A 27,383-nucleotide genomic window follows, 5' to 3' on the forward strand; every position below is an offset into this window, starting at 1 on the left:
GTCCTTCCGGTACACCGAATACCCTTGGATATTGGCCAGCCAGTCATGTGAGGGGTCGAACCAAGTCTCCGCTATTCCCACAAGGTCTATGTCTTCCTCATGTACTAACATTTCCAACTCATCCATCTTATTAGCTAGGCTCCTGGCATTAGCATATACCCCTCTTAGTTTTACGGAAGTTAAACGTGATTGGCGGTTTTGTTTATTTCTGTTTGGTCTGCTGTTCTCCCGCACAGACCCGCCAATTCACGGTATCGTGACCTCACGCCTCTAGAGGCAGACACAGCCCTGAGCCACAAAAAAATGGTTGCCAATGCAAGTCTATGGGGAAGCTCTGGGAAAATGGCCGCTGTCCACATAATGACATTGTGTCCACACCAAAGCATTGCAGAAAATGGCTGCTGCCCTCACAATGAGGCCAAACAGCCTGCCCACACCTAAAATGGCGGCCACTCGGTTTCGCGCCGATTGCGGCCCCCACACACCATGTACTGTACCCCAAATAGTAGCACAAGCACCTCAGGGACATATGAGACCCCCGCAACCCCCCATACAGCAGTGGAAACGCCGCAGCGCCCCCGCAGGGACCGGGGAGGGATACACAGGGACCGCACTTACAGACATGAGGGGGACATTACAGAACCCATAACCAACTGCCATCCCCATAAACAGAGGGCCCACATACACACCCCGACAGATAATGCCATAGACAGAGGGGTAGCATGGTACTCACCGGTCCAGTGAAAACGTGGGTACCGCTCTGTGACAGGAAGCCTCCCATTCTGGGTGGTGGTGGCGTCAGCCGAAGGGGATGCTAGCAACACGCGGCGTATCGCAGTTGAGACATCCCAGCGAAGATAGCAACTTCGCAGGCTTGTCCCTAAGGCAAGGGACATGGTCGTTTGCAAGGCCTGGGCGTACACAATCTGCTAACGCTCGATGGCAGGCTGGGATTCCATAAGGCTCTAGAATAACCAGTGCGATTCCCAGCTCCGCAAACGCTGTAGTCTTCCGAAGTCCGACTAACTAAGCGCAGGAACAAATAAAAAGCTATCTTTTAAAAGAAAAAACACACTTTTCTAGAGAGAAAAAATAAGAAGAAAAAAGGCTGAGACTGCAGCCCCAGCCAGGGAAAAGCCAGCCTACTCCTATGCTAGGCAGAAAAAAAACTGAATTGGAAATGCAGCTAATTGGGGGTATTGGACCAGAGGGACAGCCCCCTGTAGGTGTGTCTATGCAAAGTTTTTGTGTATATTCTAACAAAATCTTCTGCCTAGCTTACTCCTGTGGATAAGGCCAATACCCAGTCATGCAGATTGTAGGAGTTTGGCGGCGACTGTCAGAGGATGTAAGAGAAATACTTTTTTTTTCTGGGTCTGTACTAAAAGATATCCAGGGTCGCCGGCGAGGCCGAATCGGCCACTAGGACGCGCCTAAGCATCTGCGTCCAACTTGCGACAGCCTGGGCCGCCATGAGAGAGGCAAACAGAGCCTTAAGCATAGAACCCATAACAGAATAAGTATGACGGGCAAGAGACTCCAATCTCCTATCCGTGGCATCACGGAACACAGGGGAATCCTCTGCATGAATCGCAGTGGATTTGTTTAAAACCGCAATTGCGTGATCCACTGGGGGTGGCACACACCACCTTTCATCAGTGGAAGGCGAGAAAGGATAACGCAGCTTGAACCTACTTGGTACCGCAAAAGGTTTGCGTAGATTGCGCCATTGTTCCTTAACAGCGCGCTGAAAATCATCATTGCAGGGAAAAACCTGCGGCGTCCTGCGTTTTCTCTGCGTCCCATAAGCCGCCAAGGCAGCTGGGGGACACACTTCATCCTGCAAACGCAGCGTTTGTTTTATGAAAGCAATCAATTCATCCATGATTGCAAGCTCTTCAGGCGAGCCAGGGGGAGAATTATCAACCCCTTCAACTTCAGCCTCCACCTCGGACCCCACTAGATCCAGGGAGGAGCGGGACCCCGATAAGGAGGCCCCCGCCATAACAGCCCCATCACCTTCACCGTCAGAATCAGAGGAAAGAGAAACTCTGGGTCTCTTAGTAGATTGAGCAGCCACCAGCATCTGCACCTGAGCAGCAAGGCCAGCCACAATAGTGGCTAAATCCCCCCCTGGGGGGGAAACAGCGGTCCCCTGGCTTTCCACCAAGGCGGTAGGAAATTTGCCCTCCTGAGAATCCATTGCCCCAATATCAAATGCCGGATAATAAAGGGTTAACTGCCCCTTTTACAAGCGCAGCCCACCGCACCACACACAAGCACAATGAGACCCCCACAGGGACAATAAAACTGACACAGGCAATGGATAAGAAGGATATAACCTGAGGAGACCCTCGCCGCTGCTGCTGCCTCGATCGGTGTATCCTGGAGAAGAGGAAGTGATGCGGCCAGGGCGCTCTATTAAAGCCTATGGGAGGCTACAAGAAAATGGCCGCCATGCATGTAGAACATGCGGCCGGAGCGAGTGTAGGCAAAATGGCGCCGTTTGGCGCCGAAACCGCCGCTCCACAGTACAGTAATGCACACATGTTATCCATGTATAAAAAAACATGTTAGATCGCCGCAGCGATCGCTGTATAGTGCCCAAACATGCCACAAAACATGCCCCACAGCACACAGCTTCTCACACTGACAAGGCTGACACACACAGTGTCACACAGCTCCCCCCCCCCCCCCCCTTGCAGCCCACAGCATGCAGCCGAGTGATAGGGAGACAAACAGTGAGAACAGAGGCAGGTTACACAGTCCCAGACTGACACCCCCCCAGACAGACAGGTCCCCACATAGATACACTTACCTCACAATGGCGTGGGGGTCCCGCACAGGCGAACAAGCCGCTGCACATGAGGCAAGGAGAGTCGCATACAAGACGCACAGAATGGGGGTTAAGAAACCGCACAGCGTCCAGTGAGGTAGCCACCTCACCAATCATCCCTGCACCGAACAGGGATGGGTCGTTCACTGTGCCAGGAGCGTTACCTGGCTGAACGCTCGATGGCAGGCTGGGAAGCCACTGACCCACGACCTGCGACCAGGGGGATCAGCCCAAGACCCAGCCCGCATGATCCTCTTCATCCGAAGAACTAACTAATGCTGACAAAAAGAACAGCTAAGTAAAGGTAGAGAGAAAACTCAAACAAAAAATCAAAAAAGAAGAAAGAGTCTGGGGCACAAAGCCCCAGCACAGAGAGAGCCAGCCACTCCTGACAAGCTAGACATTGAAACTGGGATATGGTTGCAGGAAGTAGGAGGGTATTGACTGAGGGGACCACCCCTTGAGGGTGGGATATGTTAAAAGCTTTAATGTTAACATATTCTGTTGCCTAGCTACTCCTTCGGAGCAAAGTCTAATACCCCATATGTGACGAATATGAAGAGGCGGCGACTGTCGGAGGACGTAAGAGAAATACTTTTTTTTTCTGGGTCTGTACTAAAAGAGTTTAAAAAATCATTACTCATCAAGGGTAGTAGCGCCTCACTACACCACATTTCCCAATTTAAGCATACACTTAAATTGATGGCGAAATTACCCCAATTTTTTACATTTTAAGGGTAGGTGCGGCATTTCATATATACAATATAGCAGGAAGCGATGGTATACCCTCTGGGACTGCCCCAGGGGCATAACCAGTGTGCCTACTCCTGAAGAGTGAGCAGCATAAGCCCACTGGTCTGGAGAATTGAAGCAGTGTCTGTCAATTAACGAAAAAGGAAAAAACTGTCGTTTTCGGCCAAATGCATCCTGCATTTTTGGTTTTGGCACCAAAGTTTCCATTCAGTGCACCTCTAGCATAAAGTCATCACAAAGTTCCTGTTTATGTTGAGAATGCTTGGAGGAAACAAAGCTAAAAAAACTCTCCAATGCCAGCTCATCTTTGGACAAAATGAAAGCTACTTAGTTTTCTAACCTTTCCTTATATTATCACTCAGCTGGCTGTCCACAGATGTAATCAGGTAAAGATCCTTGCATGTCTATTGCCCCCTTTAGAACATGCTAGTAGACCAAGCAACAAGGTCCAGTAATACAGTAGAGTTTACATGCAGCAGAAAAGGCAACAAAACTTGACAAAGTTAGCCACAAAGCATCCAAACTGCACTAATGGTGATATAAACCAATACAAATGCAGCAGGGTAATCAGCAAAACAAGACAACTGCAAACACAGCCTAATCCTGTTACAAAAAAAGAATTAAACGCAAAGCCAGTTCCTCTACAAAGGGAGCACAAAACTATAGGCTCAATTCACAAAAACGGAATGAATTTTCATTGTGTCTCTCCCTCTCTCTCTACAATATTCATTGTTAGCAATATTTTGTATGCTATTATCAATTTGTAAAGATACAGTACGGATTACTGGTCCTTACAAAATTCCACTAGTTCCAGACTGGTGGAAACCAAGTTTTATTGAGGGGGATCAGAAAAAGAAACCATTAGACATGGTTATACAATAACCCTTTATTGCAATAAAACATTTTATCTCATGCAGGCTTTCAATAGGTAAATGCCCATTTCATGCAAAAGAATTTACTTTCAGGCGATATCATAAGTAAAATATAGATCTTACCAGGCCATAGATGTAGCTGCATTGGTTAGCTTTTTTCCAAACTTTTCAACCTTATTTTCACCGGATGATCCTGCCAGTAACACACTTCCTCTGCTAGTGTGAAAAAGCTCTACCCTAGGTTGCCGCCTGCTTCTGGTATGGACTACAATCACCTCCCCTCTCCTTACACCTCTACAACATACAGAAAGTGTTCTGTAGTGCTCAGAAATAGGGAGGCCAAAACATTGTTTGAGATGTCAGTTCAGTGCAAAAGAAGTTATGACGATACTGGATTTCTGGCAGGATGAATGAGTATTTTCTGAACTTGCAAAAAAAGTGTACCTGGCCAGAAAAATAAAAACGAATGCATCTACCACATCTATTGTCTGGTAAGTTTCAATAGATTTTATTTTTGTTCTTGGATTTAGGTACAACGCCTTCTTCTGGTCATTGATTGTAAGAGATTAAGAGGTTCTCTGCAGTCTAGTAGGAGAACTCAAACAGAGTTGACAACAGTGCTTCGTATTTTAATGCAGCAGTGACAGAATTGTCATAGAAACATAGAATGTGTCGGCAGATAAGAACTATTTGGCTCATTTAGTCTGCCCAATATATCTGAATCCTATGAATAGTCCCTGGCCCTATCTTATATGAAGGATAGCCTTATGCCTATCCCATGTCATCTTACAGGAAGGTAAGAGCTCACTGGATATCTGGAAAATCAACAGGTATTTTTCTGTGAGCGTAATGCTTTTAGCAGGGGGGGGTCTGGAGAATGTGAATGTATTACACAGATGTATTAAATATGTTTTTGCAAGTAAATTGAAATTTATTTTTTTAAGAAATAGAGGGGCTGACAATGTCAACCTCGGTCTTAAAATGCTGTCCCAGCTCTGTTCCCACTCGGGCTAGTTCTTTACCAGTCTTTGGGTGGCCAGCACCAGCATGTTTAGTGTGGAAAACCAGCTGTAACTCATGCTGCTTCAGAGCCAGCTTCCCGCTGTGCTTTATGAATGGTACCGCAGCCTTCTGGGGCTTATTTGATTATTCAATGTTTTAAATAAAAGAAAAATCTAAAGAAAACATGTGCTCACTGAAAAACACACTATGCTTATTTTCTCTTAAATCTTTGATTGTGGAGCCAAAAGCATGGGAAAACCACAGTGGCTCTGCAAGGCTGTGGGCAGAAAATTAGAAACTGATCCTTGAAGGGGTGTTCCAGCCTCCCCCTCCAAAAATTAAGAGTCAGCAGCTACACATACTGTAGCTGCTGACTTTTAAATATTAGGACACTTACCTGTCCTGGAATCCTGTATCCATCGGCTGTTGGATGCTGCCGCCGCCAAAGCCGGTAAGAGAACCTGGCAGTGAAGCCTTGCGGCTTCACTGGCGGGTCCCTACTGCGCATTTGGAATGGCTCGGCTGCGGAGGGTAGGCGCCGCCTCCCAGAAGTGGGGAAGGGTACTTGTCAAAAACAGGTACCCATTCTCTCCCTCCCCCCTGAAAGGCACCCGGGGGGGGGGGGGGGGGGGAACAAATGAGCGGACGTTTCACTTTTGGGTGGAACTCCGCTTTAAATACATGCATTGTTAAAGGAAAGCAGTCATGATAAACAAAGGCTGTCATCATTGACCTCTGCTTTTGCAAATTTAGGTTGCCTGGCTGGCATGCCTACCCTTTTACTTTATTTGGTTTTGTTTATTTCAGGTATTTATATAGAGTCGACAATTTACACAAAACGCTTTACATACTATAGATTGTAAGCTGATTGAGGGCAATTGAATGTAAAGTCTATTTCTCACATGCATCATACTAGGACCAATTTGGACAGGTGCCAATTACCCGACCAGCATTTGGAGTGTCAGAGGAAACCAGAGTACATGGATAAATCTGACAGAAGCACAAGGAGAACATACAAACTTCATGCAGACAGTATCCTGATCAGGATTTGAACTGATGACCCCAAGGCTGCGAGGTAGAAATGCTAACCACTAAGCCACTGTGTTGCCCCGATACTTTATTAACTCAGAAAGTACTGAAACCATAGCGACAACATAGCAAACAGACAACAATCCTCTTAGGGAAGGTTTACTTTAATTGTGGGAGAATTTAGGAGAGGTACCCATATAACTATACAAAACACAACACCTAGGCATTTTCAGGGTCATACAGTACTGATCACAAAAAAAACAAAAAACAGAAATAGGTTTACATTCCTACTTGTATACAATACCTGCCAGAAATCAGTCTAAATGCTTCCCAAGAGGTGCTTTAAAAATTTGGAAGCAATAGCATTTAACTGCAACCAGTAAATTGCTGTAAAATAAGCTGCTGCTCACAACTCTTATTTTACAGCAGCTGCTGTGAGCAGCTGCTGTAAAATAAGAGTTGTGAGCAGCATAAGCACATTTCAGACCAGAGACTGCGCATTACAGGCCTCCCCTCAGACCACCATCCAGAGCACTGTGCAGCATTATAGGCCTCCCTCAGACCACCACCCATAGCACTGTGCAGCATAACAGGCCTCCTCGGACCACCATCCAGAGCACTGTGTAGAATTACAGCCACTGGTCGTGTGGCCCATGGACCTCAGTAGTTGGTGTGGAAATTGGAGCATTAACACGTTAACGCAAATTCCAATTCTCTAGTAGAGATCACTAGCTTCATGTTAATATACAGCATATCTCCACACCTGTAGCATGTCCATAGTCTATCTTTTCCTCACTGGTTTTTCAAAATATTAAACATTATGTGTGGCCCTCTGTCAAATAACAGGACCTAAACTGCAGCCCCTGAAAAAAACCACACAGATTTCAATAAAAAAAAAAAAAAAAAAAAGAAGAAGATTGCATAACAATGGTTAGGAAAAAAATCAAACTTTCCAATCCGTGCCAGGAAGGATGTTACACCCAAAACAGAAGCCAGGCAATGATAACTGCTATGTGTAGAACAGAAGCTAGGCACTACAAATTTAGATATACCAGGCCAAGCCTTGGATAAAAAAAATTAAGCACTACAGTTAGAGCATCACAAATCAAACACCCATAATGAGGGCAGTTTGTCACCTCTATTCACAGTTCAATGCAAGAAAGACGTGTCAAATTACAGAATATAAAAATCAAACAAGTGCCACTCTGCAATTAATCTGATATAAAATAGCTATGAGCAAACATGGTCACTTACTGCAAAAGGGTCTGCTTGCTCCCATGAAATCGGGGCTCCCCATGATGCAGGCCTCATTTTCTCTGGGAGGGACTCTGGAACTGCCACCAAGATGAAACAGATGTCAAGCAACGCTATCGCTGTTGCTAGCAGCACCACAAGGGAGTCTCCATATGCATGACTGAGGTAAGCTCCAATGGCCGGACTCGTGACAAGACTAGCGGCAAATGTGGCAGACACCTGTAAAAGAATGAGTGTTTAAACTTAATACACAAAGCACAAGGAAGGCATTTGCTGAATTATCTGCCTGTGTTGTATATAGTAACCAGATGCTCTGTCAGGTTTCTAGTAAAAAGGAAGAATTTGATAAAAAGTAACCCAAGCAGTTCTCAGGTTTGTATATAAGTCCCAACTAATATTTTTTCTCAAACGTAACCCCAACAACAAATCTCTCTTTGTTTTAAACTGGTATGTTAACAGTATTGCCTCCCCCCCCCTATAACTGGTCTTAACAGTAAGGAGCACTGGAAGGGCAAAACGCAGATCAAAGAAGCAAGGGGATTTCCAGTCACTACTTACCAACCTAACCTGCCAGCGACCAACCGAATTACCCTGTCTAACAGTATGCGTTAAAAACAGGGGTTTAGTTGCACACATTTGCAAATACATGCGTAAGCTGCAGGCCACGGCAAGGCACCCTGACAATTCGGTTGGTCGCTGGCAGGTTGGTAAGTAGTGACTGGAAATGCCCTTGCTTCTTTGATCTGCGTTTGCCCTTCCAGTGCTCCTTACTGTTAAGACCAGTTATAGGTGGGGGAGGTGACCACTTTTTGCAATATCGTTTACATTGGTCAGGCAACGCACTGACACCTTTGCTGCCATTGTGCAATGTGCTGGGTGTTCAGTGTGACCCTGCGCCTTTGAGGGGTGGGCTCCCTCCAGTCACCTGTCCTCCATCTATCTCATCAGAATGCATGAGCTCCCATTGTGGAGACTCTTTAAAGGTAGAGTTAGGGTCTGCAGATATCAGGGTGCCTTGCCATGGCCTGCAGCTTATGCATGTATTTGCAAATGTGTGCAACTAAACCCCTGTTTTTAACGCATACTGTTAGACAGGTCAATTCGGTTGGTCGCTGGCTGTTTGGTAAGTAGTGACTGGAAATCCCCTTGATTCTTTGATCTGGTATGTTAACAGGTTTACAGTATACTGTATCTGGGCAAAACTTACAATTTATACTGGTGACCATTGTCATTTAGAAGGAGTAGAAATCCAACAAATCCATCAGAACAAGAGGTAGGGGGAAATCTAATAGGGACACTTGTTTCACAGACAGCTGTCTATGAGGGGAATGCCTCTCACTTCCTGTTTTACCTCTGGAACAGGAAGTGAAAGTTTACCCAATGGTAAAAAAACCGCAAAAAAAAAAGAAAAGAAAAGCTATACATACACTTTAAATATACCTCCAAAAGTCTAGTTAAAGTGGAGCTCCATCCAAAAGGGGAAGTTCTGCTTTAAGGACTCGTCCCCCACGCCTCTTGAGGAATTGGCACTTTTGAGGAGCGGGTACCCGATTTTGACGGCTACCCGCTTCCACTTCCGTTCTGACCGCCGAGGTGATCAGAAGCAGAAGTTCTCCTCCCTCCCTCCTCCCTAGAGTCTTCCGGGGCACGACAGGTCATTACAATGCCCATAGTTAAGATGCTGGCACTGAAGAACGAAGACAGTGGGTGAAACCAGCTGGGGTGAGCACACTGTTGGATCATGGGACAGGTAAATGGCTGTTTTTTTTTTTCTCCAAAAGTCAGCAGCTACAGTTTTTGTAGCTGCTGACTGTTTTTCACAGCAGACTGGAACTCCTCTAAGTGAAAATAAAAAAGGTTAATCCTGCCAGGAATTGAGGCATGTCCTGTGCACACTGTTCTCTGAAACTATTTCCCCTCCAACTCCATGGTCTACAAGACACCTTCCTCTAGGTTATGGAGATTTGAAAAGAAGGAGCCGTGGGATTTGGAGTCATAACACTTCCTGCCCAAGGATGACAACTTTGCCCCTCCATAGATAAAGGTACACTGAATGCTGTCACCGTAGGACAGGAAGTATGTTACTAGCAGGATAACCAGATAAAAACCCATCAAAAAAGCCTGAAAGAAAACAAATGCAGTCACCAAGTCTAAAGCCTGGTACGATTAAATATATTAAAAAGGTTACTCCTTGGGATTAAATACACTTTAAGCGGCTAGTTATCAAAGTTTTCACCCAAGATTCACACACTTGTCAAATTTCGTTCAATCAGGAATGTGTGAATCCTAGGTCAAAGCTGTGTGAAAACATCAATAGGTCCCTAAGTGTAAGTTGTTGGGTTATATACAGATGGTAGCTGTCTCCTCTCCAAAAAAATGACATCAGCATATCTAATCAGGATCTACAGCTGTCACTTGTGACTTATTAAACAGGTAGTAGCACATACACAATTTACTACTACTTTTAAGTGGAAAACTCATTCAATATACCAAAAACAGATAAAAATATACTTTATAATTTTAGGAAAAGATAAAGAAAATACAAATTTATGCATTATTAACCCATATCCCACTTAATCACCATCTTTATGTCCTGTCATACCTGTGTAGAACAAAGTTTACACTACTGTTTACAATCACAGGGGCTATGGGAGGCAGATTTCATGAAAACTGTAACAAGATGCTTGTTTCATGACTAAATAATGACTATGTAAATATCTCTGGGAACAATCAACAAAGATATTAATATCCAGTTCTTAAAGATGACACCACAAAGCTACGCTGCTCTTATTCCACTCACTACTGGCCAACAAATGAACGATTTAACAAAGTCATTCTGATTTAAGTGCTTTTGGTGCTTGTGCAGGAATTTGCTTGGTGGCTTTGCCAGATACCATGCATTAACGAATTCACCAACAAATTACAGACAAGTGGGCAGGCTTACACAGTTATGTTACATACAGTTGCTCATTTTAGAAAAATTAAAACGGATTTAAACCCTCCTATCGTTTTCAGCCAAGGAAGCTGCCATCTCAGCTTCTGTTTGATCTACAACTGCCATAACGCTGCACGTGATCAGATTTAACACCAGCTATTTGATAGTATGACAGTTTAGTTGAGAGCACAAGCAAATAGGATAGCTACATTCCCAGCACATGCCAGGAATGGTTAATTTCACTTTAAAGTATTTACACTACAGCAAAGCACAAAGTAGGTATGCTTCATAATTTTGCCATACAAAATATTACCACTGAAAATGAAGGGATAAAAAAAAAAAAAAAAAACACAACACAATTAATAAATGGGAAAAAAACAACAGTACTAGACATCAAAGAAAACCAGTAATTTTCTTTACAACTGTAGAATACACAATGCAGTCCAATCCCCGTGTGTCCCCCCTCTGCTTAGCTGTAATATTCCAATCTAGGTTTAGGCAAGTTAAGCCCCACCCGGTTTCAGACATGTGGATTGAAATGAATTTAGTTCCACTGCCAATGACATCACTATCCTGGGAGAGACAGTTGGCCTAATTTGTCTATGGGTGGCTGAGACTTTACTAGAAGGTGGACTGGGCTGCTTATGGCGCTTTTCCACTGCATGGAACCGAACGGTTCGGCTCGCTTTTGTGCTTTTCCACTGCTGGTACCGCATGGTATAGTGTAGGAATGGTTCGGTACAGCGGCGCTTTTCCACTGCATGGAACCGAACGGTAAGGCTCTCAAAAACAGTACCTACTCAATTGTGGTTCCAAGAGGTACCATATCCCACAATTCTTTGCATGCAGTCACTACTAGCCACTGATTGGTCAGAGAATCCCAACACCCCCCCCCCGTTGTTATCCCACCCACTTAACTTTAGTACTACTTTAGTGGAAAAGCAAACCATACCGTACCGAACCGTTCCAACACCGTACCATGCGGTACCAGCAGTGGAAAAGCAAGCAGGGCCGAGTAGAACCGAGCAGGTACTTGCAGTGGAAAAGTGCCATTAGAGTACACAAGATTGAGATTGATTTCAAAGCAAAGGCTTTTAAACAAGCTGTAGTCAGTGGCAACATGATCCACTCACCAGTCCATATGCCATGCTTCTTTCATGTTCCTGTGTTATGTCAGCCACATAAGCAAACACCACAGAGAAGGTGACAGCAAACACTCCTGATACAGATATAACAGCAAAGTACCACCTAAAAAAATATATATATACATATATAAGTTAAAGGACAAATGAGGACACTAATAAAAACTGTTCAGCAAAATACATTATCACAGTTGCCTTTATTTAAATTATATATAAAATGAATAATGGTGAACCCTCAAGGAGCCTAATTGATGCCTTTGTGAGGACTGTAGAATATTACTGGTGTGCCACATCACTTTGCATCTAGGAAATCCTCTAGAATGCAGTGGTGTGAAACAGAACAATTACATTTGCTTTCATCATAAATTGTGAATTGCCACACTGCAAAGTCTGCCACACAGATAGAGCTGGGAAACCAAGGCTTGGGATAATGAATTGCAACATAGTGTTTCCAAGAACGCAAGGCATTCAGTGAAAAGAGTACAAAGCATATTGTGTATGGATGAGGGGAGTGGAGGGGTAGGTTAATGATAGGATTCTATACTGTATAGGAGCTAGCGCTCTCAGTTTCAGCACCAGAATAACTGGTGTAGTATCGTGGAAGAATCAAACTAAGATTTTGAACAGCAGAGACTGAGGCATAGGATATGCAGCATCAGGGGCATCTTATTTTACTTGTGGCCTTGAAAAAATACTGGAGTTGTTTTTTTAAGCAAGTCATAAACATAAAAAAGCCTAGTATGGACAACTCCCATATACACATTTCTATCCCACGACTATGTGTCTAAATATTAAATAGGGGTTGACAGCAGAAAAAAAATAGTTGCCTCTACATACCACGGGCTGATCTTCATGAGTGGAATAGGAGCACATGTGAAGAACACTGTTAGCAGCAAGAAGGACTTTCTTCCCCAGACATCAGACAATGCTCCTATCAAAGGGGCACTAAGGAATGACAATAAACCCTAAAGAAGAAAACAATACTATTAAAGTCAAAACACAGCTTTACAGCATAAAGTGTACTGCATTTCATGGCACCAAACAGGTCCCTGCATGCAGACCTCATGAACTCATTTTATAATCAGACTAAACCAGTTTCCTGAATACACAATTGGCAAAATGCTGCCAGGAATACAGAAACATGTGACAAATAGAATTTATTAGAATAGAATGAATCCAGAAATACAATCTATTCTCAATTTGTGACCACCAGAAATCCTGCAAAATTCTTCAAACTACACATGATTTTTTTTTTAGATTTTTGAGGTTTGTAAAAAGAAGAGCAATGCACAAACATATTCTGGCCCTTTGTGGCCAACCTTTTTTGGGAGCGTGATTATTTGGTTCTAAAAGCACATGATCTCAAGCCTGTCATTTCTACTAAACAAGGAGAGCAGAGGTAAGCGGTTTCACAGAGCCTGTGCAAGCACTGATGTGGATTGTTACAACTATCAGAAAAAGCAGGGGGCAATTCGCTTCAATAATGAAACATTCCATACTAGCAAGCTGCCAACAAGAAGGCTTCAAGAAATTATTAACTTATTGAGGTAAACTGGTCAAATGAGAACATTAGACTAGATTAGGGACTTTTATACTGTGCTTCTGACATGGCTTATGAATTTGGAAAAAGAGTAAATGTCCTGTAAAGTGGTAATAAATCTACATAAGCCCACTAAAAAAACAAACCTCAGGGGATAACCAATGATGAAGCAAATTCTCCCACATGAGCTCTCTGTCCTTCAGAGCAGATGGTATTTCTCAGTTTACAGGAGGCAGGGGCAGGGATCAGTCATCTCACACTCCACAGCCGAGTATAATCTGAGACCTCAGTGGAGGAAAATGAACACACTCCCTTTTACACAGCCCCATTGAGAAACATGCACATCATCAGTTCGTAATACCGTCAATCACCTCCTGTGTGTTGGAGGGTACCATAAATTGCTGTCTCACAGAATATGGACAATAATTTATTGACATAGTATGGATGTCACAACATTTCCAAAAACCAAATCTTATTAAACCTGAGCTCATAATATTCCGCTCCCCTACTCCCACGCCATTAACCACATAGGCACCAGGCCTATTTCTGACACTTTTTTACAAGTTAAAATCTGTATTTTTTGCTAGAAAATTACTTCGAACCCACACAATTCATAGATTTTTTTTTTTAGCAGAGACTTAAGAGAATAAAATGGAGATCAATGCAATACTTTATGTCACACCGTATTTGCGCAGTGGTCTTAAAAGGCATTTTTTTTTTTTTTAAAAAACACACTTTTTTGAATTAACAAAATAAGAAAACAGTGAAGTTACACCAAATTCTTTTTTCTATATTGTAAAAGATAATGTTACGCCGAGTAAATAGATACTTAACTTGTCATGCTTTAAAATTGTGCACCAAATTTTGGCACTTAAAAATCTCCATAGGGGACGATTTAAAAATGTCTACAGGTTACCAGTTAAGAATTACAGAGGAGCTATAGTGCTAGAATTATTGCTCTCACTAACGATCGTGGCGATACCTCACGTGTGTGGTTTGAACAACGTTTACATATGTGGGCACGATCTGGGTATGCATTCACTAGGAGAGAGACGGGTTGCTTTAAAAAAAATATTTTCCTATTTTAATTTAATTTTTTTTTCAGTGTCCCTTTAGAAAAAAATAGTTTTGAATACTTTTATTCCTATTAAAAGGAATGTACACATTCCTTGTAATAGAAATAAGCAGGACAGGTGCTCTTTAATGTGAGATCTGGGGTCAAAAAGACCTCAGATCCCACATTTACACTTAAAAAAAATAAAAAAGCCAGTTGGACGGAAGGGAAGTTCGACGTCGCTCCAGGGGCATAGGAGTAGAGTGCGGCCATCTTGCCCTCACTGGAATTCCTGCTCAGCAGCACAGGGGATCGGATAATTTTCTCCGCTACCGACGACTATGTGCATGCTGGAAAGCCAGCAGTCAACCGATTCCCAATCAGCGTTTTCAGTCAAAGGCGGAGATCATAGGGTCCCGGCTGTCAGAACACAACAGCTTAGCAGGGGAGATCACTATACTAACTTTGCACAGTTAGTACAGCGGCTCCAACTGGAGCGGACAGTTTTTCTTTTTTTGTTCAACCTGCTGGGCCAGCAATGACAGTAAATAGACACCCCCAAAAGAGGAGAGGGTTGTGCTAGGCAACTATTTGCTTTTTCTAGCAACAAGTTCAGAAGCATGTTGCAAGTGAAAAAAATTATTTATGAAATGGAAAAACTGTAGAATGAGAAATTCCTTACCTTTACTCCCTGGATGAGCCCATTCATAAGAAAGGTATGCTTAGGGAATGTCTCATGCAAAACCTACATAGGTAAAAAAAAAAAGAAAATGTAAGTGACTTACACCACTCAGTAATACATTAAATGTCTGTAACTCATTCTGTAGTTTCCAAGTTTTGTGCCTCCACTGCTAAAAATGTCTTTTTTCCTTTTTTGCTTTAAGGAAATGACTGTTATGGCTGGAAAAAGACAGGTCCAGTGCAAAGACAACACAAGCATAACAGGTCACATACCAAAGTATAGGATTAAGTTGATCAACATTTAAAATTACTACAGGGGCAATATATAGTCCCTTTAAGAAACCTCACAAAGATCTAAAGATCTGTGTAGGCGTGAAGTTCGGGAAAGTCTGTAGCAATTGAAGACAGCAGAGGCTGTTGTCTACTGCTGCCCACCTGAAATAGGAATTACATATAAGCTTTGATTGCTGTGAGCATATAACACATTTTTTTTTTTGCCAAAGTGACAGTCCCTTTAAAGGGTCAAGAGTTATATATTACAAATAAAAAAAAAAAAAAAAAAAAAAAAAAAAAAAAAGGTAAAAATACAAGTTAAACACCTGAATACCTGACAGCATGCAGTCATTTTTAGGAGATGCTAAAAACACACTGCACACCAAATGAAGGTTAATAGTATATTTAAGGAAACCAGTCATGAAACATATGCTGCCATTTCCAATCTCCTTGTGAAACTGCCTAGCTGTCATGTTACTTTTCTGCCATCCTTAGGATGTCATTGGCAAGTTTTAAGATCGGGAGTTCCAGCTCAATAGATTGCATACTTACTCCAGATTAAAGATTTACCAGGGAGTAAAACCAAGAGTTTGAAGGCCAGGCAACTAGTATTTTCAAAAACAAGGTTGACAATGGCAGTGCACTGGTGTCTCATTGCAGGTTTCATGGTTACATAGGGTAAGGTTGAATAAAGACACCAGTCCATCCAGTTCAACCTGTGGTGTGTGTGTGTGTGGGCGCGCATGTGTTTAGGTCAAAAGTAAATCCCATATCCCTCTATGCTGTGATCATTAAGATGCCCATCAAAAAGTTTTTCTTTTTTTAAACTTTTGACGCTGCCTGCTGGTACCACTGCTTGTGGCAGAGAATTCCACATATTTACTGCTCTGACAGTAAAGAACCCTCTCGCTGTTTAAAGTAAAACCGATTTTTTTCAAACTTTAGTGAATAGCCACGTGTCTTTTTAAACTACCTCTCACTTACAAGTTTTTTTTCCCCTATGCTAGGGTCAACAGTAAGGTATTTGAATAGCACTATCATATTTCCCTCAAGCGTTTCCTCTCCAGAGAGAAATAGGTTTCAGCAACTGTCAACATGCAAATTGTACATGTTCAGTTTAGCAAGGAGGACATTTGTGGATCAAGTCTTTCCTACAACAGTTCATTACAATAAAGCTGGTAAAAAGTAGCATTTCAACTCTGAAGAATGGTCAGATATTAAAGTGAAAATAAAAATTATAGCCAAAGTAATTATCTTAAATTCTTTCTTCCTAAACTGTAGCATCAGATCAGTAAAAGACAACCAATAATTTGTGCCTTTTGGTTTACTAAGACAAAAAAAAATTCCACAGCTGGTTTAAACTCCCTGCAAAACTTTCACCCTTTGACATTTCCACCACTACTTTAGGCAACTTATGTAACGTAACTTTGCAACTTTCTCCACCAACTCGTCAGGAGTTCTACCCTCTTGCAGATATTATCTAGTTTTGAAGAGAACTGCATGAAGGGCAACCATACTGATCATGGGTGTCTAAAGCACAGGTCATCTTGGTTAATTCCCCCAATCCTGTGGTACCCCTATACCTCCTGACCCAAGAGAAAGATCTCAAGAGCACTTTTTCACCAGCTCAAGGGGAGCATATTCTCCTGTTCTCTCATAAAGCATTGATTTTTAAAGCATTCATTTCTAATTCTATTCAAGAAATGAGGGGAAAAAATCCCTATTAATTGTTTCCCCAGTGTTGCCCTTCCCTCTGTTGGACATGTGGGCTACAAGAAGGAAGGGTCAATACTCCATATTTTCTAGAGCTGCCCCCAGATTCGAGGCTTTATTTAGAAAAATGAACATCAAAAGTAGCATTTTTTCCCCTAACTTGCTCCCAAAAAAAAATCCCTCCCGACACATTTAAATAAAGCAGCCACAGCATGAAAACCATACTGAAAGGATCAGACCCTCCTCTCCAAGGTTGAGGTCCTTGAAAATAATTATATCGAATCAATAAAAAGATGTCACCTTTTTGCTCAAACTTAAATAAAATAAACCTTTGCAGAACCTGGTTTTACTGGGTTGATTTCACATGCTCCTAAGAATACTGAAACCCCATTAGATTGCTTCTGATAGACAGCCAAGCCAGATATGCGACAACTTGACAGCTTTACCCCTATGCTGCTGTAACCATGAATCCCAAACTTCTGATTTTTTTCCCCCCTGTTTTCCTCTCTTTATTCCCCACCCTCATCCTCCATCTTTGTATTCCCTAACCTTCTTTCAGCTCTCCGTTTTGGACTGTTCTTGAACTAGCTTTCCACCAGGATTGCTACCCCAGTTCTAAATCCTTTGGGCTCTTGAGTAGGAGCTTGCCTTTCCCCTTTACGTCTCCTCCCCCATACCCTGCCAGAGGCTTGTACCAGTGTCTGGATTTGTACTGAACAGCCTCTTTGGCTTTAATTTTTGCCAACATAGGTAAAGTATGAAATAAAAAAAAAAAGCAGGAATTAACAGCATGCAAAAAGAAAGAACCAGGAACATTTTTGAAGTGATATAAATATATATTATTTTATTAGACATTTTCATCTCTAACAGTAATGTAGACGTGCTAACAACCAAATCGTGTCATTCTGTAAGCAGTAAATGTCATTTATAACTTACCACCAATGTTGGAGCAGTAAGCAAGCCCCAGGCAAAGAACTCGAGGAAGATCACAATGACAGCATGATACACGCTGGGAGAACCAAACCCCTGAGGCTGAATGAAAATGGAAATATAGAGCACAATTTAATGTAAAGCAAACCCTTTGTACTGCGAGCAAAGCATCAATCACAAATTTAACATTATACAAATCTTACAGTTCTGCTGTACAGCCTGTACATTAGCAAGAAGCCAACAGGTCAACTTCAGGTACTTCTACTGTACTTCTTAAAGGTTTGATAAAATGATTAAAGATTGGAATATATTTATGGCTTTTTATACATGCCTACATTTTTGCTTTAATTTAGAAGCTTCTGAGCAAGCTTTCTAATCAAAAAAATGTCTAAAATGGATTCTTAAAGTGGAACATCACTCTCTCAATCAACATGGACCATTTCTAATCCTTATGCTGCTAGCATTAGTAAATAGATATTTAAGTATATCATGTTTACTTGTTTTTTTGCATTTCTTCAGTTAGTTCCTTTTTTCCATGCCTAGGCAAATGATGTCATACATCCCAGGAGTCTTCAGGAGGGGGGAGCGAGGGTTCTCAGCTCAGCCCATGCCCTAGACCAGTGATGGCAAACCTTGGCACCCCAATTGTTTTGGAACTACATTTCCCATGATGCTTACAAACTCTGTAGTGGAGTTAAGCATCACGGGAAATGTAGTTCCAAAACATCTGGGATGCCAAGGGTCGCCATCACTGCCCGGATTCAAGGAACTAAATGCTACATGAATCATCTGCCCTTACTCAGGATGGCCATGGCCAGAAATGCTAGGGTGCATTTTTCAAAATTATTTCTCAACAAAACAAAGCATGAAGACATTAATGGATGGGGGGAGTTAGCTTTAAATACTTTGGATGCATAGATTCAAGGAGCCACCAGAGCATCTGTGGCATCAGCCAGAGAATCCCAAGACCTTGCTATGAACCTCTTCACCTTCCTATTGAGACGAGAGGCCAACAAGTCCACATCGGGAGTCCCCCACCTGAGACACAGTTGATGAAATAACTCCTGTAGGAGACCATTCTCCCTGATCCAACGTCTGCTGACTAAGGTTGTCCACCTGCCAATTTTCTACCCCTCGAATATGCACAGCAGAGATGGCTTGAACGAACCGTTCTGCCCACCTTAGAATTCTGGCTAGTTCCCGGGCCGCTAGGACACTTTTGGTGCCCCCTTGATGATTGACATATGCCATGGCATTGTCCGATTTAATCCATACCGGGCACCCCTGCAGATGAACCGTCGATTGGGTCAGGCAAAGCCTGATCGCCTGAATTTCCAGGATATTGATCGGCAGGCTGGACTCCAGAGTCCAAACCCTCTGAGCACATCCGTGCCCAAGACACCTCCCCACCCAGACAGGCTGGCATCCGGACTGACCACCGTCCAGTACAGGGGGAGAAAGGATTTTCCCTGTCGAAGCACCGAAGAGCGGAGCTGCCAGATCAGAGATCCCCTCGTAACCCGTCTCAACAGGATCAGATTGTCTAGAGACTGTGGGTTCTTGTTCAATTTGGCAAAAATCTGCTTTTGCAGAGATCTGATATGGAACTGAGCAAAGGGAACCGCTAGAAGGTGGAGGCCATCAAGCCCAGCACTTGCATACAAGTTCTGAGAGATGACCGCCAGCTGGACAACAGGAGCAGTATCAAATCCTGCAACTTCTGGAGTTTGACCTCCGGAAGAAACACCCGGACTGAGGCCATGTCCAGGGTCAGGCTCAGATAGTATAGCTTAGGCGTCAGGGCCACAACAGATTTTCAGAAATTCAGATTTTATCCCAATTTTCGCAGAGTTCGTACCAAAATGTCAAGACTCTTGTAAGGCATTCTGAACCTCTGCTCGCACTACTGACCACACCTTGGGACCAAGTGGCCTACCGCACCATCTTGGAATGGGGTGCTGCAGGCCAGAGGCACGCTGCGACTCAGGTCTTGACCAGGGCTAAACTTGTCGGCCAGCCCCTGTCCAGTGGGGCTATGTCGCGGCCAACCTAGTGCAGAGCTATGGTCTGGTCACATGTGCAGGCAACTGGGAAGACCGTAAGGATCTAGGATATCCAAACCATCTCCCAGTCCAGCAGTTCATGTGTAGTTCTCACAGAAAATAATAAAAGAAAAAAAAAAATCAGTTTAAAAAAAAAGGAAGCCAGCAAGGAAATGGGTCCTCACTCCTGACTAGACAGAAAAAACTGAAGACCTATGGACGTGGAAGTTTACCCCCTGGGACTGCCCTATAGGCGTAGTCAAACTTTTTTCCACCTAGTGTCCTACTTCTGTAGGGGGCTGCATAAACCCAAGGGTCAAGAAGATCTGGAGCTGTGTCTGTCAATGAACGGAAGAGAAACGGGAAAAACTTAGTGCCTATAGCTGGGAGTGGGTGTATACCCCCTGGGACTGGCCTTAGGCGTAGGCAAGCTTTTGCCTGCTTAGTGTTCTACTTCTGTAGGGGGCAGTATAACCCAATGGTTAAGAAGAATCAGGAGCCGTGTCCGTCATTGAACGAAAGAGAAAATTTCCTATGACCAGAGAAGCAGAGCCTACAAGGTTCCTTGCTCTTAGTAGCCTGCGGAAGAAAAGAGGTACTCTTCCCTCTGTGAGACCTTTAATGTCGTCATCCAGGGTAGCTCCAAACAGGTGATCTCCTTGAAAGGATAGATCAGTCAAAGGCCTTTTTAAAAGTCTGTTCTGCAGGCCAGCATTTGAGCCAAAAGACACGCCAAAAAGGACCACAGCCAAAACAGAGAGCTGAGCCACTAGGGGAGCCGAATGCAAAGAGGCATCACAGATAAACTGCACCTCCCGGACCAGCTGGTCCACAAGCTCAGCAAAGGCAGGGGGGAGCTGTTCTCCCTCCAGGTCATGGCGTAAAAGCGTAGCCCATTCGGTCAGAGTTTGCGACACCGGGGCAATGGTGAATACCGGCCTCAGTGTCGAACCAGCCAGAGTGTACATATTGGAGGCCACATTCCTGTCAGCTGGATCCTTAAAGGCCGGGGGAATCATGGTTGCCTTGCTCAATCTGGAAACGCCTAGAAAATCGCTAGTGGTCATTCCCACTCTTTAGCAACAATTTTGTCAAAATAGGCGGGGAAAGGAAACACCTTTGCAGCTCTGGATGGCTTGGGAGTGCCAAAGGGAACCTGCACCTCCATTTTCAAGGTCTCAAGCACAGATACAATCAGTGTGTCCACCAGTGCCTTTTCGTGACCAGTTGCAGATGTGGAGGAATCATCCTAACCATCAGAGGATTCTGGGCGTGTGGATGCAGACCCAGCAGGGCTCCCATATCAGATTCAGGATCTGATGAGACAGATGAGGCAGGGGAAGGCGGGGGGCGCTTTTTGCTAGCCCGTTGCCCGAAAGCCAACTCCATCCAGTGCATCGATGGATGGTTGGGACCCGAGGGGGGGGGGACCACAGCCTCAGAGAAGGGAATCAGGTGGGGAGATGTGCTCCAAAGACTCAATGAGTCACCAGGGGGACCCCACGAAAAAAGGTGTAAAACTGCAAGGGACAACCCCCACCGCACTGGCAGCATCCCCCCGCCCGGGCGCCAGGCACAAACCACCAAGCAAACCTCAGCAGACAGGGAGAGAACCCCAACCAGACTCACCACCCAGTTTCAAATAGTGTAGCTGCTGACTTTTAGTATGAGGACACTTATCTGTACAGGAATCCAGCGATGTTCTCATCCAAGCTGATTCTTCAACTGGCTTCAGTTGCAGGCATCTCAAGTAGGGGAAACAGGTAGTGAAGCTTTGCGGCTTTACAGCCGGTTTCCTGCCATGCTGCGCCTTGTGAATGGTCCCATAGTCTTCTTGGACCTATGATGAGTCCCAGAAGACTGCGGGGGAAGGAGGGGGGTCAAAACCAGGTATCCCCCTTCCCCATCAAAAAGTGCCAAAATGTGGCAGTGGAGAGGGGAAGGGTGTAAACAAGTGGAACTTCCACTTTTGGGTGGAGTTCTGCTTTAATAATGTGCCCTCAATAGAATTCCCAAAGTAGCAGGGGAGTAAGCCCTTGTTCACTCCTATGCGATTTGTCATGATTTGACAGCTCAAAACGCATAACAAGTTGACTCTGAAAACTACTTTGCACTTCCTGCACTACTTTTCTGCAAGTTCTTTGTGACTTGCATCAACTTCTGTTAAATGAAGTTGCAAGCCACAATGAAATTGCCACTGATCTGCAGCTATGAAATCGCGCTGAAGCCCTGCCATTTCAAAGCTGCACTGGTGTGAACCAGGGCCAAGCATTTAAATAGCTGTAAAAAAAAAAGTGCAGTGCTTCACCAGTTGAGCTATGTTTCACACTCCCAGAAAAGGGCATAGGACATGTATAAAATATCAATTACTTCTGCCCAGCCCCCTCCACACTTGCCAGCAATTTCCAGCTGCTAAAGAGGAAAAAAAGAACTCATGATTTTACTGTTTCCCAAAACAGTTATGTTCAAAGCAAAGCATGCTGCAAATAATGGTCACAGTTGCTTGTGCGATTAACAGACAGAAAATAGAGAAAATAGAGAAAAGGTGACGGTTACTTCTGTGTCTTCTCTATTCACTCATTTGAAGATCTAAAGGATAATCTTTGATCAGTTATAATGTTCCTTCAACTATTATCTTGATGATTGTTTCTTTTGTACATTTCTATTTTATTAATCATTACATTTAAACGGTTTTGTTTTTATTTTGTTCATTAATTTGTGTTATAATAAAAAGGAGCAAAATTACAAATAAAATCGATTTATAAATAACTTTGCAATGTATTATTTTAAACAGGGTAAGTTATTGAAAAAAAATGTTCAGTTTTTATCTACAGGAATGCATTTTTTTTTAAACTCAAGCTGGCCATTGATGGTTTTTTTTTTGTGTGTTCAGCCAGCAGTCGTGGTGGGTGGAGGAATCCCCCCACTGGGGCACTGTATTCCGACAGTGGCACCCACTGTTGTCAGAGTACACATATCATCATGTGCAGCCACTGATTGACAAATGTTTACAAGAAAATCTGTTGGACAGAAGTCGATCAAACAATAGACCTGTCAAACACAGAGAGCCACACAGATTGAAATTCAGCTGGTCCTTGCTGAATCTGCCAAATTTTAATCTGTTTATGCCCAGCTTAACACAGGTCCAAAAAGTTTTTTGTTTTTGAGTTGTGTTACATTCTTGTCCAATATGTGCATAACAAAAATCATTTTCAATATCATAAAAACCGAATTTTTGTAAAATCTTACCGTAAAATTCCTCTGAGTCCTCAGACAGTCGCCGCCCCTCAATAGTCTTCACCAATAGGTATTGACCTCTTATCCATAGGAGCAAGCTAGGCATAAGACTTGTTAAAAAACAAAATTTGCATAGACACACCTGTAGGGGCTGTCCCACTGGTCCAATACCCCCCCTGCTATCAGCATTCCCAACTCAGTTTGGTAGCAAGCAGTACATAGTCCACAAACCCTAGAAGAGGGGCAGGCGGCAGCGACTGTCAAGAGGACTCAGAGAAACGAATTTTACGGTAAGATTTTACAAAAATTCAGTTTTCTCTTACGTCCTCTGACAGTCGCCGCCCCTCAATAGTCTTCACCAATGGGATGTCCCAAAGCAGTGTAGACATGAGGGGTGGGAAGCGCAACTGTCACAAAAGGCCACAAAGCACCCAGGTCAGAGAAAGGAACCTTATCTGAACCAGAAAGGTAAACTCTGGGTAACAAAAAATACAGCTCAACAGGAGCAACATACCCAGAAAAGCAAATCAACAAGGGGGAAAACAAACCCCAACAGAAAGGAACAGGCTAAGCCAAGTCCCCTCAAGGCACTGCCGCGCACAGAACTTTGCAGCCAAAGGAAGCATCTGCCGATGCCAAAACATCAAGTTTGTAAAATTTGGAAAAGGTGTGCACAGACGGCCAAGTCGCTGCCTTGCACACCTGGGCCACTGAAGCCTGCTGTCGGAAAGCCCGGGACGCACTCCCTGCTCTGGTAGAGTGCGCCTTTACAGGGAAGGGAAGCAACCTGTTCCCTAATTGAGTAGGCCTGTAAAATCGTCTGTCTGATCCATTTAGAAATGGTTGCCGCAGACGCATCCATACCCTTCTGAGGGCCCTCAGGAAGGATGAAGAGAGAATCCGACTTCCTGAAGGATTCAATAGACGCCAGGTACACCCTGATCGCCCGGACTACATCCAAGGAATGCAAAGCAAACTCCTTAGGATGCTTAAGATTCGCACACAGCAAAATCAAGACAATATCCTCGTTAAGGTGAAAATCTGAAACCACCTTAGGAAGGAAAGATTGGTTAGGTCGCAAGACCACCTTATCCTTATGAACCACCAGGTAAGGGGAGCGGCAAGACAGCCGCCAATTCCGACACTCTCCGAATCTCCCTGATGTTCTCAAAGGGAGGACGTTGCAAAACGGACAGGACCCAATTCAAGTCCCAAGGAGGTATAGGCGCTCTCTGAGGAGGAGCCAAATGACGCACTCCGTGAACAAAGGTGCGTATCAGAGAGTTTGACGCCAAGGGACGCTGGAAAAGGATTGCCAGTGCAGACAACTGACCCTTAATCGTGGTCAGCGCAAGACGCTGGTCCACACCAGATTGCAGGAAGGCCAACACCCTCGCCACTGAAAAAGAACGAGGATGGACGCCCTTGGACTCACACCATGCAAAATAAGCCTTCCAGGTGTGGTAATAGATCTTACTGGAGAAAGCCTTCCTAGCCTTGAGCAGGGTAGAAATGACCCCTGACGAGAGACCCCGATCTCTAAGGACCTGGCTTTCAACAGCCACGCCGTTAAAGCCAGCAACTGTAAAGCAGGATGGAAGATCGGCCCCTGAGACAGTAGATCGTCTCGTAACGGAAGCCGCCATGGAGGCTTGACGACCAGTTGCATGATGTCCGCGTACCAAGACCGGCGCGGCCAGTCCGGGGCCACCAGAATCACCAACTTCGGTTCTGAGACCAACCTGCGAAGGAACCTGGACAACAACTGAATCGGGGGGGGGGGGGGGGGAAGGCATAGATCAGGCAATACTGATTCCAAGGCACCACCAGTGCATCCGAGGGATCTGCCAGAGGATAGCGGGTCCTTGCCACAAACCTTCCCACCTTGTTGTTTAGCCAAAACGTGAACAGATCCACATCCGGGGATCCCCATCGCGCACACAGAATCCGGAATACCTCTGGATGCAGGGACCATTCCCCCTGGTCTAGGGTCTGGCGGCTCAGATAATCGGCCTGCCAATTCTCAACACCTGGAATGTGAACTGCCGAAATCGCTGGGACCTGCATCTCGGCCCAAGACAGAATTTTGGTCACTTCCCGGCCGCCTGGGCACTCCTTGTGCCCCCTTGGTGATTGATGTAAGCCACCGCAGTGGCGTTGTCTGTCTGCAGCCGTACAGGGCGGCACCGAAGATGATCCGACCAACGGAGCAAGCACAGTCTGATCGCTCGCAGTTCCAGGATGTTTATTGGCAGGGAGGATTCCTCCTCCGACCAGGTGCCCTGGGCAGACAGAGTGCCCAGAACGCCAACCCAGCCCGACAGGCTGGAGTCCGTGGTGACCACCGTCCACAACAACGGCCGGAAGGATTTTCCCTCCGTCAGAGCCTGAGACTGGAGCCACCACAGAAGATCCTCTCTGGCTTGGTGGCTCAAAGAGATGCTCCTTTCCAAGGAATGAGGATACCTGTCCCACCTGGCCAGAATCTACGCTTGCAGAGATCGGGTGTGGAACTGTGCAAATGGTATCGCCTCGAAGGCTGCCACCATCAACCCCAGGGACCGCATGCAGGTCCTGAGTGATGAGGATTCGTTGTCCCTGAGGGACCTGACCTCGTTCTGTAGAGTCCAAAGCTTGTCAACTGGCAGAAAAAAACTTTTGCTTGGGTGGAATCCAGGACCATCCCCAGTAAGGGAGGCGAACAGAAGGGGACAAATTCGACTCCTGAACATTGATGGTCCACCCCAATTCCTGGAGCGTCTGAACCGTGGTTGACAGATCGCGTAACAGACACTGGTTGGCATTCGATCTTAACATTAGATCGTTCGGATATCTCAAGATCGCAATTCCCTGCGCTCCTAACAGGGCCAGAACAGGAGCCAACATTTTGGTAAACACCCTTGGAGCCGAAGAGAGACCAAAAGGTAACGCCAAAAAACGGATAGTGCTCCTCTGCGATTCGGAGGTACCTCTGATGACCCTCGAATATGGGGATGTGTAGATAGGCATCCTTGAGATCGATGGAAGCCAGGAAATCTCCCGGGCTCAGGGAGGCCACCACCGAGCGGAGGGATTCCATGCGGAATTTTTGAACCCGCACGAAGCGGTTCAGAGCGTTTAAGTCCAGAATCGGACGTACCTTGCCCTCCTTTCTGGGCACAGTGAACAGATTCGAGTATAACCCCTGAAATCTGTCCCGATGCGGCACCAGGACAATTACCCCCTGGGCGAGGAGATCCTGAACCGCCCGATGAAGATCTTGTAAATGATCTGGGGTCAAATGAAGATTTGAGGGAAAGAATCTGTCCGCAGGACGCGAAAGGAATTGGATCTTGTAACCTGATCGAATGATTTCCTGAACCCACCTGTCCGGAATCCGGAGCAGCCAAGGTTCGAGAAAACCGCGCAGACGTCCCCCCACCCCTTGAACGGGTGAGGGCGTCCCTTCATGTCGAGACGGACTGGGCCGCCGTGCCAGCGTGGGGCGGCTTTTGACTTGCCCGCCCAAGGCTTCTTCTGGCCACCATGGCCTTTGAAGGACTTACCCTTGTCCTGTGCCTTGAAGGCACGAAAGGACCCCTGATTTGGTCTAAAGAAAGGGCCCCGTTTGCCGCGGAAAAACTTACCCTTGGGATTCTGGGGCAGCAGAGTGCTCTTGCCCCCAATGACCCCTTTAACCAATTCGTCCCAGGGAGTCCCCAAAAAGGCGATTCCCCGCATAAGGGATGTCAGAAACCGTCTTTCTGAAAGTCTGGTCAGCCGACCAGCTCTTTAGCCATACCAATCGACGGGTTATCACCGCGACAGCAGACATTTGTGCGGCTAAAGGGGCCTCATCCAAGGCCGCTTCACACAGGAACAGAACAGCCCTAATAATCTGATCCACCATCTCCCAAGTAGCAGGAGGGGCGGAATCAGCCACAAGGGTGTATCAGAGCACCTTGGCCCAATCTACCACAGCCTGAGACAACATGACGGCTAAAATATAGGAGTGGCGAGCAAGAGATTCCATCCGCCTATCCGTAGGGTCCCTAAACACCGGAGAATCCTCCGTGGGCACAAGAGTGGCCTTGTTCAACCTGGACACCGT

The 27,383-nt window shown here is 44.8% G+C and overlaps 1 protein-coding gene across 1 annotated transcript in view; it reads right to left on the minus strand.

Annotated features, from left to right (window-relative positions):
• The window catches only part of MFSD14A (major facilitator superfamily domain containing 14A), a 120,368-nt gene that overhangs the window by 59,689 nt on the left and 33,296 nt on the right, over positions 1-27,383 (minus strand). Inside the window, exons 3-7 of the mRNA XM_082265526.1 lie at positions 18,021-18,116; positions 15,100-15,162; positions 12,661-12,788; positions 11,815-11,929; positions 7,747-7,965 (exon numbers count right to left, since the gene is read on the minus strand). Coding sequence (XP_082121652.1) covers positions 7,747-7,965; positions 11,815-11,929; positions 12,661-12,788; positions 15,100-15,162; positions 18,021-18,116 — 621 coding nt within the window. The remainder of the gene's footprint in view (positions 1-7,746; positions 7,966-11,814; positions 11,930-12,660; positions 12,789-15,099; positions 15,163-18,020; positions 18,117-27,383) is intronic.

Source organism: Pelophylax lessonae (assembly GCF_965119305.1).
Source record: "Pelophylax lessonae genome assembly, chromosome: 8".
Taxonomy (NCBI): Eukaryota; Metazoa; Chordata; class Amphibia; order Anura; family Ranidae; genus Pelophylax; species Pelophylax lessonae.